Source organism: Ochotona curzoniae, unplaced genomic scaffold (assembly GCF_017591425.1).
Source record: "Ochotona curzoniae isolate NIBS_2020 unplaced genomic scaffold, NIBS_Ocur_1.0 contig_1302, whole genome shotgun sequence".
NCBI classification, from domain to species: Eukaryota; Metazoa; Chordata; class Mammalia; order Lagomorpha; family Ochotonidae; genus Ochotona; species Ochotona curzoniae.
In genome coordinates, this window is record NW_024465035.1 from 16,095,755 (window position 1) to 16,110,488 (window position 14,734).

A 14,734-nucleotide genomic window follows, 5' to 3' on the forward strand; every position below is an offset into this window, starting at 1 on the left:
AACTCTCCTCGGAGGAGGCACCAGTCAACACAATCCCAGAGTGCGCAAAGCAAACAAAATGTTGCGAATTAGCATCCGGAGGAAACCAGGCAATGAGATGAGCCAGGGCTTCAGACTGTCGGAAGAGAGCCCTTCCCCCCAGGGCGTCCGCAGAGTGTGCCAGGTCAAGCCGGAGCTGCACTCGGGGGATGGGGCGTTCCAAACAAGACTTGTAACACACGGAACAGTCACAACTACAAGCTGACACAGACCAAACCACGCTCGGCAAAGACTGACACGCTCGGCAAAGACCGTTAACCCTGTGATCTAAACAAACGGTCCAGACGCAGCCAGGAGGCAGAGCTGGAGTACAACAAGGCAGTTAGTTAAGTCAACATGGAGGATAAAAAAATAACGAGGCTATTTCCAAAAGTTCGTGCCAACAGAACTCAGGTGATTTTGGTGCAGGGAATTCTGAGATCCATGCTTAGCTTGTTCCTACTGCACGCTTGTATGAACTCCTTCAAGACCTCTTCCATGTAAATCAGGTCCCAGAAAAGCCAGGAACTCTGATGTTAAAGGTATCTGAGAACATTCCAAAAGTGATGAAAGATGCCAAACCTCAACTCTAGGAACCTCAACAAAATCCATACCGGGGACATGGTTACAATAAGATAGTTTACCAAAAAAAGACCTCAAAAACTACCCAGGAGGGAGAGCAGGAGACTCCACTTGGTAATAGAACATAAGGCTGCGGGGCGGACTTTCCTTAATAATATAGAAATCAGCCAGTGAGAAGAGCTTTCATGCACTAGCAAAGCATAATCTCCAATCAAATTGAAAACCAATCAGAAAAGTTTTCCAAGTCAGAGGGGGCACTAGGGGGGCCGGCCTTGTCGCTGCAGAGGACCAACCCCCGCCTGCGACGCTGGCATCCACTCGCAGCCCAACCCTCTGAAACGTGTTTGGATAAGCAGCAGAAGCTGCCCAACGCTTGGGCCCTGTCACCCACCAGGGAGACCCGGATGAGGCTCGTGGCTAAGGCTTGGGTCAGGCCTTGCGCTGTAACCATCTGCAGACTGAACCAGCTAGTAGAGGATTTTTCTTTCCCTCCCTCTCCCACCCCTGGTATCTTTCAAATAAATAAACATGCGTATATTTTCATAGAGTGAATTAAACAAAGCATAAGTCAATTTACCACTGCTATAATCTGCATGTTTCAGTCCTCCCAAATTTCACCTGTGAAGATCTAAACTCTTGGGCCCAGCATGATAGCCTAGTGGCTAAACCCTCGTCTTGCACAAGGCCAGGATCTCACACGGGGGCCAGTCCACATCCCAGCTGCTCCACTTCCCATCCAGCTCCCTGCTGGTGGCCTGGGAAAGCAGTGGAGGACGGCCCAAAGCCTTGGGATCCTGCACCTGCATGGGCGACCTGGAAGAAGCTCCTGGCTCCTGGTTTCAGACTGGCTCAGCTCTGGCCACTGAGGTCACTTGGGGAGTGAATCAACAGACGGAAGCTCTACTTTTCTGTAAATCTGCCTTTCCATAAAAACAATAAAAGAAAAAAAAAAATCTAAACTCTCCAGGTGACAGTGTTGGGAGGCGACTGGCCTCTCCCTCGTGGCTGGGACTGCGGTCCACTGACAGTCCCCACAGAGCTGCCAGCTCCCTCGGGCCCACCTATGGTGCTGTGTAGCGGCAGCTCCGAAGGCCGAGAGCCACCAGAGGCGGCAGAAGGATGGCAGGAAGGAATGAAGACTAAACCATACATGGTACGTCCAAATCGTGCATCAAATCAACACATGAAGGGACAATTAGCTGCACGGACACTGTGCGCCTGACAACTTGCCAAGGAATCAGTTCCGGGCAAGCTCAGGATGCAAGCACAAGGCTCTGAGCAAACAGCATGGGCGTGGACCTTTAGTTATCCCAGAATCAGGAAGAAATGAAGATAAGAAAGCCAAACATAAAGAATAACTGACAAAATCTGCCTGTGTTATACCAAGGGATTTCATCAAACAACTGTTCTACGAAAAAGCCACCAGATGAGCCCAAAGGTGGCAGAAGATAGTTCCACGCAAATGATAATTATCTGGGATACACATAACACACTCCTAAAATGACACAGAAATCTGAGAATCTCAACAGCAAAATGGACAGGGATCTGGACTAGGCACTTCCTAAAACAGGCTATACACTCAGCTTTATATTAATAACCAAGGACTATAAAACCAACCGCCAGCAGATACTGTTTCACGGGGTGAATGCATTATCTGTGTCCTGCTGGTGAGTAGGGCCCCGTGGGACACAGCTTCTCACTTACAGCTCTCTTACACACAAACCCTGGAGCCAACCCACTGATGAGCTCCTGGCCAGGCAGAAGGGCTGAAGCCAGCCGAGTCCTCCACAGTCTTTCAGCAGAACCAGTGGCCGTGTATCCAGGCAGCAGGATCTACGCCCTGGGCCCTGAGTCACAGTTACAGCTAACAGGTGGATGGCATTCAGGAACCTGTTGTGAGTGGATATAGGAGAGGTCTTTAAGAAGTTTAAAGACGGGCCCGGCGTGATAGCGTAGTGGTTAAAGTCCTCGCCTTGAACCCGCCCGGGATCCCATATAGACGCCAGTTCTAATCCCGACAGCCCTGCTTCCCATCCAGCTCCCTGCCTGTGACCCGGGAAAGCAGTCGAGGATGGCCCAAAGCCTTGGGACCCTGCACCCGCATGGGAGACCCAGAGGAGGCTCCTGGCTTCGGATTGGCTCAGCTCCAGCTGCTGCGGCCGCTTGGGGAGTGAACCATGGGACGGAAGATCTTCCTCTCTGTCTCTCCTCTCTGTATATCCGCCTTTCCAATAAAAAATAAATAAATCTTAAAAAAAAAAAAAGTTTAAAGGAAACAGAATCTTAAACGTCCTTTGGTGCAACAAAAAGCTGAAATCCATGTATATGAAACCTTCAGCAAATTCATGAAAAAACGGATACCAAGAAACTAAGTGTAGATTTCAGGAACTTTCTTGCACCAAAATAAACCCTTTGATTCCATTTTCCAAACTTTTAGGCGCTCTGATAGAAATTACCGAAAACACTACATAATGCTATTTGTAACAACAAAAACAGCAGGAATACAACCATAGGTGGTCAAAGTCAAACACAAAGGAGAGACTTCCTTGTCACAGAGTCCGGGCCAGCACTTCCGTGGAGGGGAGGGCAGAGGACAGAGAAGCAGCAGTCGGGAGCTCCAGAAGGATGGTGGCCCAAGGGAACCAGGCAGGAGCTGCAGCCACCAGCCCTGCCGTGCCGCCACACCAGGCTGCAGCCCATCCCGCCCTGCCCAAACTCCCCAGTGCCAGGCAGCTTCTGCAGTTTTGTCGCTGAGCAGCAGCCATGACGAAGCCTACCCAACACGGCAGCCAGCTGCGTCCCCACGGTCATCTTTCGCTCACCGTGAAGTCCTTACAGCGAGAGGACCGTGGCCTGCCTACACGATGTCTCCCTCATGCACCTGAAGCCAGGACGCCTGTGAGATTTCCAAACAAGGCCTCGTGCCTCACCCCCTTGAGCACTCACTTTAGCCCCAGCGCAGACCTGCTCCCAGAGCCCCTCGGGTCGCAGGAAGGAGTGCCCCAACCCTGTAGGGTGCAGTCTCCCTAGCAGGCTGCACTCCCCCAGGGCTGTACTCCACTTTCCACATCAAAGAGCCTTACTTCCCGCCTGCCCTTTACCTGGGCCACCTCTTCAAACTCACGTATCAGAGACAAGAGCTGGGTTCCACTGGCCCACAGCCTGAGCTAACAGGGATGCCCTGTGGCTTAAGGGCAGCCAGCACCCCATCACAAGCACTCACTGGCTTTTCCTGTGTCTGCCACATGTATGTCGTGAGCGTGAGCCTGCGTTTACACCTGCGGATGCTCTGCACATGTGTTTGAGTTTTCCATGCAGAACCTCAAAAATTCTACAGAAAAATGAACTAAAGGATAAATTTGTTTTGATGCAAATTTTGAAATCCATGCATGTTTTTTTGGGGGGGTGGGGGGCAGGGTCACGATTTTAAAATTTTCTTTGAAATGCAGTTATAGACAAGAAACAGAGAACCCTCCGTCTCCTATCTCGCTCTCCACACTGCCACAACAGCCAGGCCAGGCTGAGGCCAGAAGCCCCGCGCTTCCTCCGAGCCTCCCACCTGGGTGCCAGGGACGCAGGGGGCAGCCTGGCACACCAGCAGGGAGCTCGACTGGAACCTGAAGCGGTGCCCACGAGGGACCCCAACATCGCAGGTTGAGGTTCCATCTGCTACGCCACAAGCCAGCCGCACAATTTGTCACAGTCTGCATCTCCATGAATATGCTGGATATGCGTTACACGTGTGCGTGTGCGTGTGTGGTCACAGAGGCCACCACCAGGAAGGAGGGGACCAGGGCGCGGGTCTGGCACGGCCAGAAGCCCTTCCGTGTCCTTAGCGCTCCTTTTAAGTTTGGGCAGCACAAGTAAGTTCTCAGTTACGGAAGTTCCGAGACACCACCACCCCTTCTCCAAAGACAACTTACTTCTTCATCTGTACAAGTGCGCTCCCCTTTGTTACCGCTGGAAACTCAATGTCTCCACAAGATGTTCTGTGTAGGCGGAAGATGATTATTTTAAAAGCTGGAGCACATCAAGCACTCCGGGAGTACTGAAGGAAAGAGCAGCGCAACCCCTTGGGCAGGGTCACAGGTTTTTCCACAGCCGGGGCGCGCTTGGATGCAGCCAGGGCCGCTGCGGTGCAGCCCCGCCGGGCAGGACAGGAAGGCGGCTGCTCCTCACTGCGCGGCCTCTCACCAGTAGGTGCTCAGCCACCGCTCTGGGAGCAGCAAAAGGAGACAACATCCTGGTGGGCTTCAAGGCCGAAGTGTGCACCTGAGTTTACAACCTAGTCCTTGGTTTTTGGCCCATCTTCCCAAGCAGGAGCAGTCCGGCCCACCTGGCAGGGCAGCCAGACCTCCGGCTGCTCATGGAGCGCAGGGGTCCCAGCCTGCACGCCTTGGTGGATGCTCGCCGACCGGTCCCTGGCTGACGCTCAGCCGGCCAAGCCCGAGCCCGGCTCTGCAGCTCTCCCCCCGCCTCCCCAGGCCCCTGCTGACGGCCTTCCATCTCTGTTACATCGCTCCCCCTTTAACACTGCAGCCGACTGTTAACCCAACACCAAGGGATCCCGGAAGGCATGCTCACGGCACACCTGTTACTCCTGCCTCTGGGCTCCGCACGGTGCATATGTACACAAAGCTACGGATCCCATTAGGGACCAAAAGACACTGCCATCACGTATAATTAGAGCCAAGACATTCGCCAAACATAGAAAAATGCAAAGTATACATTTCTGGACACAAAAAATACATTTTTTACATTTAAATGAAAACTATTTTTCTTTAAAGATTTTACTTTTTTTTTTTGAAAGGCAGATATACAGAGAGAAGGAGAAACACAGATCTTCTGTTCATTTGGGTCTGCCCCAAGTGGCCACAAGAGCCAGAGCTGAGCCGATCCGAAGTCAGGAGCCAGGAGCCCCCTCTGAGTCTCCCACACGGGTGCAGGGTCCCAAGGCTTTGGGCCTGTCGTCGACCGCTTTCCCAGGCCACAAGCTGGATGAGAAGTGGAACAGCTGGGATACAAACTGGCACCCATATGGATGCCAGGTGAGGATTTAACCACTAGGCTATCGTGCCAGGCCCAGCAGTGACTATTTAGCTTATAGAACTCCTTACTGCTAATAATGAAACTGACAGAAGCAACAGCAGGTGAACTGAGTCATGACTAATGCCTGAGATAACCCTGAGTCCGTAGAAGGCTTATCCAGAAACTGGGCGTTTCCGAATTCATCTCATCAGACCATGGAAGGTGCAGTCCCCAGGGACAGGATGTCCACCAGACACGTGAGGTGTTTGTCCCCTCAGCTTCGACACGTCTACAGCATGCACGCCATGGCCGCTCCAATCAATCTCTCACTCCTGTAGCAAATAGCGACCAAGCTCCCGGGCCAGGCGTTCTGCCAGGTACCAAGGCCGAGGCGATAAGCTCAAACGCCACGATCCCTGGGGTCAGCATAGCGGCGTAACGGAGGAAGCTGCCAGCTCCCATGCTGGCATCCCATACGGGCACTGGTCGGAGCTCCAGCTGTTCCACTTGCCATCCAGCTCCTTGACCGTGGCCTGGGAAACGCAGCAAGGGAGAGCCCAGCTGTTTTGGTCCTACCACCCTCACGGGAGACACAGGAAGAAGGTCCTGGCTCCTGGCTTCGGTCTCCCCCAGCCCCGGCTGCTGCGGCCACTAGGAGAGTGAAGAGCGGACACAGAATCTCCATCTCTCCCCCTTTCTCTGTAACTCAGACTTTCCAAAAGTTAATGAATGTTAACAAAAAAAAAAAAGATAAAATCCCTGCAGAGAATACCCAGATGAAATGAGCGGCTCAGAAGTGGGGCTCTTAGAAGGAAGGCGCCCCTTCTTCCTTCCCAGGGCCTGGAGGAACTTCCCCAGGGCCTGGCCACATCGCGGCTAACTACCGCACTTCCTCAGCCCACCTGAGCCTTCGAGGAATCCCTGTGCAGCCTTCCACCTGAGGTCCACGAGTGGGCAGGATCCACGGCAGAGACGCCCCTGCCTTGCCCCGGAGCCGACAGAGCATCCTAGGTGCCCAGGACAGCAGCCGAGACGAGGGCGAGGTAGTGGCACAGAGCACACGAATCACGTTTTCGCATCCCTCCGTGGAGAGAGGTTTCCGGCCCGAGGGCCACTTCCGGTGATGCCTCCAGGAGGCCTGCACCTGAGCCTGTTCCCGTGCGCTCTCCACCACGCATGCCTCCTGCCTCTCCCTTCAAACAGGTGTAACTACCTGCTCTGTGCCTCTCCCACGGCTCCTCCAGAATTAGGTGAGATAATACGTGCAAACACATAGTATGAGACTGCCTCCCGTCTTCACCTCCGCCTTAGCAAGACCCCACAGCTGACCGAACCTGCTCCTGCTGGGAAGAGCTGCATCCCATTCCCAAGCGTCTTGAAACTCTTTCAACAGCCTGTTGAGGGAGCTAGCCTTTAAAGAAAACTCAGAAGATTCCGAATCTGAGGCAGTCTATAAACGTGCTGGGAGGAAGCCTGCCAACTACATCCAGCGGCGCCCATCTTTGGGGCTCTTGTCCTGCTGGAACTTGTTTGAAGGGCTCCAAGCTTGGAAGCCCAGAGCTTAGGCAGGGAGTGACCGTGGCAAGTCACGGAAGGCCAACTCAGAAGCCAAGTGGCAGCACGGTGGCCGCGGGCAGTGCTCGCTCGGCCGCCGTGCAGCTTCTCCCACAAGCAGACAAAAGCCCAGACTGCTAAGACAGTGGGGGGTGGGGGGGAAGGCTAAGGGAGGCCTTCCCAAATGAGCTCAGAGCGCCGGCCACGGAGACAGGAAGGCTGGGGAGGCGCAGGGCCAGAGCTTCTGTTGGAAAAGCGTTAAGGCTTGGCGGGAAAGGACATAGGCCTGCTCCTCAGCCACTGCTCCTCCTGGAAAGTCATCCAGACGCTTCCTATTTATGCATTTTGCAACTGTGTTGGAATTTCCCTGTTTTAACTGAGAAATGTCGTGGCTAGATTACGTGGACTCAAGTGCAAGGTGAGCAGCTGGAACCCTGGCAGGGACTAGGCTGAGAGCATCAGAGTCCCTCCCACTCACCCAGTTGGGTCAGGGCTGCTAAGAGTCAATTTGTGGGGCCCGGCGCGGTGGCGCAAGTGGTTAAAGGTCCTCACCTTGCACCCCCGGGATGCCATATGGGCGCCGGTTCTAATCCCGGCAGCCCCGCTTCCCTTCCAGCTCCCTGCCTGTGGCCTGGGAAAGCAGTCGAGGACGGCCCAAAGCTTTGGGACCCTGCACCCGCGTGGGAGACCCGGAAGAGGCTCCTGGCTTCGGATCGGCATAGCATCGGCCCGTTGCGCTCACTTGGGGAGTGAATCATCGGACGGAAGATCTTCCTCTCTGTCTCTCCTCTCTGTATATCCGCCTTTCCAATGAAAAAATAATAAAAATAAATCTTTAAAAAAAAAAAAAAAAAAGAGTCAATTTGTGGGCACAGCGCGATAGCGTAGTGGTTAAAGTCCTCACCCTGAACGCGCTGGGATCCCATATGGACACCGGTTCTAATCCTGGCTGCCCCGCTTCCCATCCAGCTCCCTGCTGGTGGCCTGGGAAAGCAGTCGAGAACGGCCCAAAGCCTTGGGACCCTGCACCCACGTGGGAGACCCAGAAGAGGCTCCTGGCTCCTGGCTTCTGATTGGTTCAGCTTTGGCCTCTGCAGCCGCTTGGGGAGTAAATCATCAGATGGATGACCTTCCTCTCTGTCTCTCCTTTCTGTATATCTGCCTTTCCAACAAAAATAAATAAATCTTAAAAAAAAAGTCAATTTGCCCTGGTTACCTACCACCATCCCTGTGTCACTTCATCCTTGGGATTAAAGCACCCCTCCCTAATAACTGTAAAGCCATCTGAGCTAATTTTGAAGTGGCAGGCCAACATGGAGTTGTGCACTTCTCAGAAGCTGCTCCTGGCACGGGGCAATGATCACACTGTTGTATTGACTACATACACACACCTGCTGAGCCCTGTCCGTGCGGTCACTGGTCGGCACCGTCAGCTTCAAGAGAAAATTCAGCTCCCACTGGTGTTCTGACAATGGCATGATTTTGGTTTCAGAAGCCTAACTTCTCACTAGATAAATCCATGTTCAACAAGTACAGAGCAGCTTGCCTTAGAAGGACAGACAAGGGCTACGGGGACAGAAGGTTCCAACACCGTGTCCGGTCACAGAGCCAAGTAGCAGTACCGACAAGTGTCCCCCGGGTGACCTCCCAAGCCCGGGCCTTGCAGCAGCAGCAGATGCAGCGTGCCGTTCTGGTCCACAGGAAAGAAGCCTGCCCGTGACTACACAAACACAAAGCTGCCGAACCGACTGCCCGACTCTGACTGCCAGGGTTCGAGGACATGCTCACGAACTCGAGTAACAACGGGGGCTACTTTTCTGCTTCCGCTTGAGAACCAAGTCACCCAGCACTTGGAGGTGAGCAGCCCGACAGCACACAGGTGTTGCCTACACGGCCGCAGGTCAGGCCCTGGGTGCCCGGGCCGACCGTGGCAGCACGCACGCATGCACGCACGTACGCACGCACGTACTCTCGTGGCCACGCTCGCTGATTTCTTCCCGGAGACTCAAAACGCTGGTGAGGTTAATGATCCTTCTCCGGGGAGTGCACGCTGCCGTCATCTCCTTCCGGGACTCGTCTTCCATCATTTCCACATCAGCATCTTCTCGGCATCGTTTTCTGCAGGGAGGAGCAGAACAGGCAGGGGATGGCCGCTCTGTATTCTCACTCAGCCACCTGCTGTGTGTTGCACTGCAGAGAGGTGCCCCCGCTGCAGCTGGGGGATGCCTGGGTGGGCGGGAGGCCAGCAACAGAGGCGGGGCTGTTCCCCAACACCTCTCTGTCAGCGCTCACATCCCAGCAGGGGGCCCGCACAGCTCTAACTCAGCCCCACGGAGCTGCAGGGTCTTTAGCAAGTCAACTGACGTGGTCAAGTCTCCTTCGTTACCAGTCATCCGACGCTGTTACATACCAATTACAAACAGCAGCCCACGCTTAGAGTTGGGATAAATGTGACGAACACAGTACAACGGGAATCCACGCAGTGGAACAGCGGGCTAATCCTTGGCCTGTGACTCCAGCCTCCCATACGGGTGCTGGTTCGTGTCCCAGCTGCTCAACCTCCCTTTCAGCTAAACAGATGAAGATTCCAAGTCCTCCAGGATCCTGCACCCACGTGGGAGACCCGGAAGAAGTTTCTAGCTCCTAGCTTCAGACCAGCCCCGCTCTGGCCATGGCGGCCATCTGGGGAGTGGACCAGTGGATGGAAGACCTCTCTGTCTCTCCCTCTGACTTTCAAGTAAAAATAAATCAATCTTTAAAAAAGAAGACAAACTGGAGGAAGATGTGCTCTGGCAAGGAGGCCCATCCCAGGGAGACCTGAGTGACAGAAGCCAGAGCCCTGCCGGGGCTGAGGAGGAGCCTGGGCAGGCAGGGAGCGAGTGACTCAGTGGCCCACAGCAGGCTCAGCAGAGAGCCAGGGCTCTGGGAAGCCACAGAAAGGTGTTCAGCAGTGGAGAGAGACAGTCTGATCTACAGTGAACAAACAACTTGGCCTGCCGAGTGCTGGATCTCAAGCAGTTCCCCAAATGCAGAAACCCCACAGGACTGTTAAAAGCATCCAGTGAGATCGTGCATGCAAAGAATCCAGCCCGTGTGCTGGCTGCTGGGGAATCTCAGCATCCTCCGTTAGCATCGACAAGCATCCTTAGCAGTCACCTTGCCAGCCACATTCAAGCTGGGGGCAGACTCGTCACGGAGCTGATGCTGCAGGGGACCTATGGCTGCCTCTCCTTCTGACTCCTGGTCATGCATGTTCTGTGAGGCGCAAGGTGCATCCCAAGAGAGAGGGCTGGGCTGAGGCCCGCGCGAGAGGGCTGGGCTGAGGCCCAGGCTCCTGGAACTGATCTGACCCAGCTCTGGCTATTGTAGAAATTTGAATATTGAAAAAAAAAATGAATGGAAGAGCTCTCTCTGCCTTTCAAAGAAAATGCAACTACCTAAACACAAATATGAAGAACAAGAGTCCTTAGAATTAAGTATGTCTTCTAAGTTCAAATGGCCGATCAGCACCAGGATTTGGGATGGCCAGCCAGCAGCAGGCCAGGCCAAGTGACCGCCTCCCGAGACGCAGGTGCACTGCCTGGACATGGCACATCAACAACGCCCACCTGACGGACGTCAGTGAGCGCCCGTCCTCCGGCAGGTGCACACGCACACCGGCCACACACACAGGTGAGGGTCTTTCCTCCCGCTCTCTGGTCCCTTTGGCTCACGCACAAACTGGCTTCAGAAAGAAGGGGCAGACAGTGCTGGGGACACGAACGGGAGCTTCCGGCTTCTCTTCCCAGCCACCTTCACTACTGAGGTTTTACCAAGATCCCTTGTGAAGAAAAGGATCCCACTCCCATCCCTATCCCCATGCCCCCCCAAAAAAGCAAAGCAAAGCAAGGAGTCCTTTTTCCCTGGCATGCCTTTTGCACTGCCTAGCTCCAAGGACGCTTCAGGAACATTGCCCGGTGACTCTTCCAAACCCCAGGGAAAGCCAGAGGGCCCACAGGGCAGAGCACTTTCCCAGTGGAAGCAAGGGGCAAATCAGGTGCACGGGGACCCAGTGGCTCCTGAAAAGCCAGACATGGGGGACGGTACCTGGGGAGGCCTGGGCTGGAGCCAGGTCCTCTCTTCTCCGACGCTTCCATCCCCCTGGGCACATCCCCCTGCATGCGGTCATCCTTGGCTGCTGCTTCAGCAGGGGCCGGGGGCTCGGGCGCTTCCTTGTCCTGCGGCCTGACCCTGCCGCCGGGCCCCTCTGTCTCGTCCTCCGGGATGCTGGTCTGGGGTCGACTTGCCGGGGGCTTGCTGACCGGCTGCAGAAAGGCATCGAGCTTCTGCTCCCGGGAATCCGTCCGGACCATATGATGGGCGCAGACCTTGTCGCCACTTCCGGAGGCAGAGGAGCTCGTGCTCGTGGCGGCTTTCACCGTGTCCTCCGAAGGGCCAGCAAGTCCTGGCAGCAAAGTCTATAAAAAGAGAGACAGAGAGAGAAGACTTAGAACGGGATCCCAGGGGAGAAGTGCTAGAGAGAGAAGCCACAATCAGAGGAAATTATCAACACGGAAATATTATCACAGAAGCAATTTTGATCAAAATTAGCCACAAACAAGCCTTTCCAAGTATAAAATTCAAGAATGAAGCCTGGTGCATAATCTTGAGATCAGGTCAAAATGCACACATCAGTGTCGAGTCCTCACGCTTTGTGCGCCTGTTGTTTCGGGGTGCCACGAGCGGGTTCTTGTGTTTTTTAAGCAGAGGCCTTGCCATTCTCGCCGCTGCAGAGCGACAGCTCAGGGCAGGAGCAGGTCCCCACTGCCGCCGCCGCCGCCAACCGGCACCCCCAGCCATTTCCAGAATCTTCTCACCGTCCAAAAGCCAAGCTGTCCCTGGCAACCAACCAGCATTTTAAGTTTATTTTAAAATATATTTCCTAGCTCTGCCCACTAGAAGGGCCTCGAAGCCTCGGAATCAGGAGACTGCCCAGGTCTCTGCTAACAGCTGTGATAATGGAGGGCAGAAAGAGAACGTGAGGAGGGAGAAACAAACAAGAAAAGAGACCATCACCAACACCTCGCTGTACAGTGCGGGGACACCAATGCATTCCTTTGAGAACTGAGCCTTGAACGGGCAGCATCCGTGTCTAGTCGGAGCTGTATTTCAGGATAACCAAACGGCTCTAACAGATGAGGAAATTTCCATGCCTTGACATCACAATAAATTCATCTAGAATGAATGATGGCAATCAGAAAACCGTAGCTTTGCACTCTAATAAAGTCACCCACAAGGAACGGGGAATACCAAGGTCAAGGTCGGATGGTCAGTGGCACAATCTTGCTACCCAAAGTCCATGCAGCGCCACCCACTGGGGCGCCATGGGAAATACAGGACACGACCCAGGATTTCTGCCACTGCCCAGCCCTGCAACTCCCACAGGCGAACCCAACTGTTCAGCAGGTATATTTTAAAATCCAAAAGTCGAAACACCCCACTCAGTGTGAGAAGGTCAGAATAAATTGCCAAGAAGTCCTGGTTCCTCATTTCCCCACCAATAAGCTTCACTGTAAAATAAGGCTTTTGAGGTCCTCCTGGCTCTGGGGAATGGGGTGACAGGCATGACAGGGTAGCAGAAACAGAGTGGCTCCACGGCCACAATGTCAGCCAGAGCTGACAGACCCCAATTCCTAAAAGGGAGACATCTGTCCAGTCCACCTCTTGCCCGGCATGCTCAACCCTCACTGCGCATGGCAGCGCCTGGGGGAGCTCCTGAGCAACACGGATGCCCAGGCCCCGTTGGGGTGGCGAAGGCCCGAGGACTGGCTTTTTCTACAGGTGGTCCAGGTGATTCTAAATGCAGCCGAGGTAGAGAACCCCAGACCCCCTGTGCTAAACTTGCACATCCCCGAGCGGAAGTTCTGATACTCCAAGCCTAAGCATCATTCTGAGCCGGAAACATTCTTCCGTTCACTCTCTCCTAAGTCCAGCTGATTCCCACTCACTCTGTCCCTGCTTTCCCTCCCGAGCCCAAGCACAGGACAACTTCCCCACCCCACCACCCCAACGGTCACCTTTCTCTCTCATGGGGAATTCTCCTTAGAACATCGGGTCTGCTTCTGCCCCAGGGTGTCTAACGCAGTGTCTGCCCCCCACAAGAGTCTCAACACACACCTGTGTTTGAAGGTGGGGAGCTGGACTGAGGCTAAGCGAGCAGCCTCTGAGCTGAAACCGAGTAATAGTTACTGCCCACTTCCTGCGAGGCAGACGCTGCTCCGCGCTGGTACTGACTCCCATTGGGGCCTGCGTCTGTGTCTCCCCCTCAGGACACTGCCAGGCCTCCCCCACTCAACAGCACCGAGAGCCTGGGAGCTGTTTTGGCAGAGCTGCCATCGCTGTACCTGCTACACCGCCTCACTGGCATCGCAGGTGGTACCTGTAGGGACGCCAGCCCTCTCCCCACAGGCGCGTGGGTTCTAAGGCGAGTGGGATGGCCCCACTCAGGTCTCCTCTCTGCTTAACGCTCCTGCCAGCTCCCACCAGGCGGCCCAGGTTCTTAGTCACTGTCATTTCCTGCTGTTTGTTTCTTAAACATTTTCCTTTTTGCTGTTTGTCTATTGATGGCACAGAGGGCCGGAAGAGTACTCGTTCAAGTCTCAGCTGCCGCAACTTTTGGTCCAGTTCCCTGCCAATGTGCCTGGCAGAGCAGCGGAAGATGGCCCCTGCCCAGCACTTAGCAGCTCAAGGTGGAAGACCTGCCTTCATCCTGGGATGTACCGCACGCGTGGTGGCTACCTGGGGAGCAAAGGAGCGAGCGGATGGAAGCCCTTCCTCTCTCCCTTCCTGGAACTGTGCCTTTCAGGTAAATCAACTGGCAACAAAGAAGTGCCGCTACGAGTACAGAGCCGTATCCGGGCTGCGCCGGCCGCGGGGCCTCACCTGGGTGAAGTACGTGCGGGAGGCGTTGGAGCCCAGCAGCTTGCCCTCCACGTGCTGCTGCACCCGCGCCACGATGCTCTCCTCGTGCAGGAAGTGGACTTCGTGCTTTGTGGGGTGCACGTTGACATCCACGTTCTGGGGACTGATTTCCAGACTGCCAGGAAACAGGGAGCACCGTGACCTCAGGCGGCAGGGGGAGGGGGAAGAGACCCACTCAGGACGTGCGTGGCGGCCCGAGACGTGGGGAAGCCGAGTGACACACGCCCAGACACCAAGAGCAGCTCTGTACAACTACGTGCCACTTCAGAACTGCAGGGCTTGGTGGCCAAGTTAGCCTTTATTTTATTTATTTACCTTTTTTTTTGCCTTAGCCTCTTCATCTGTAAGGCAGAGGTAACAGGATTACCTATCTGAGAAGTTCGTGGTGGAAACTGAATTCATGTCAAGCATGTTCCATGCGTCTGGTACATTTATTATAGGTTTGCTGTTACTATCATCGTTGCGGCATGAGTACAACTTGTGACTACAGCATCTCTGGCAGGACACGTCACGTCTCTGCACTGGTTTCCTCATCTGTGAAGCTAAGATAACCATGAACCCTGCTTACTTCTCAGTGTTATCTGCAGATCCA

At 54.5% G+C, this 14,734-nt stretch overlaps 1 protein-coding gene across 6 annotated transcripts in view; it reads right to left on the minus strand.

The window, feature by feature from the left end:
- Window positions 1–14,734, minus strand: part of MLH1 (mutL homolog 1) — a 40,343-nt gene that overhangs the window by 8,989 nt on the left and 16,620 nt on the right. For all 6 annotated transcript variants that reach the window (XM_040964313.1, XM_040964320.1, XM_040964330.1 and 3 more), the window contains 3 exons: window positions 14,104–14,257; window positions 11,269–11,639; window positions 9,152–9,300 (listed from right to left, as the gene is read on the minus strand). In XM_040964313.1, coding sequence (XP_040820247.1) covers window positions 9,152–9,300; window positions 11,269–11,639; window positions 14,104–14,257 — 674 coding nt within the window. The remainder of the gene's footprint in view (window positions 1–9,151; window positions 9,301–11,268; window positions 11,640–14,103; window positions 14,258–14,734) is intronic.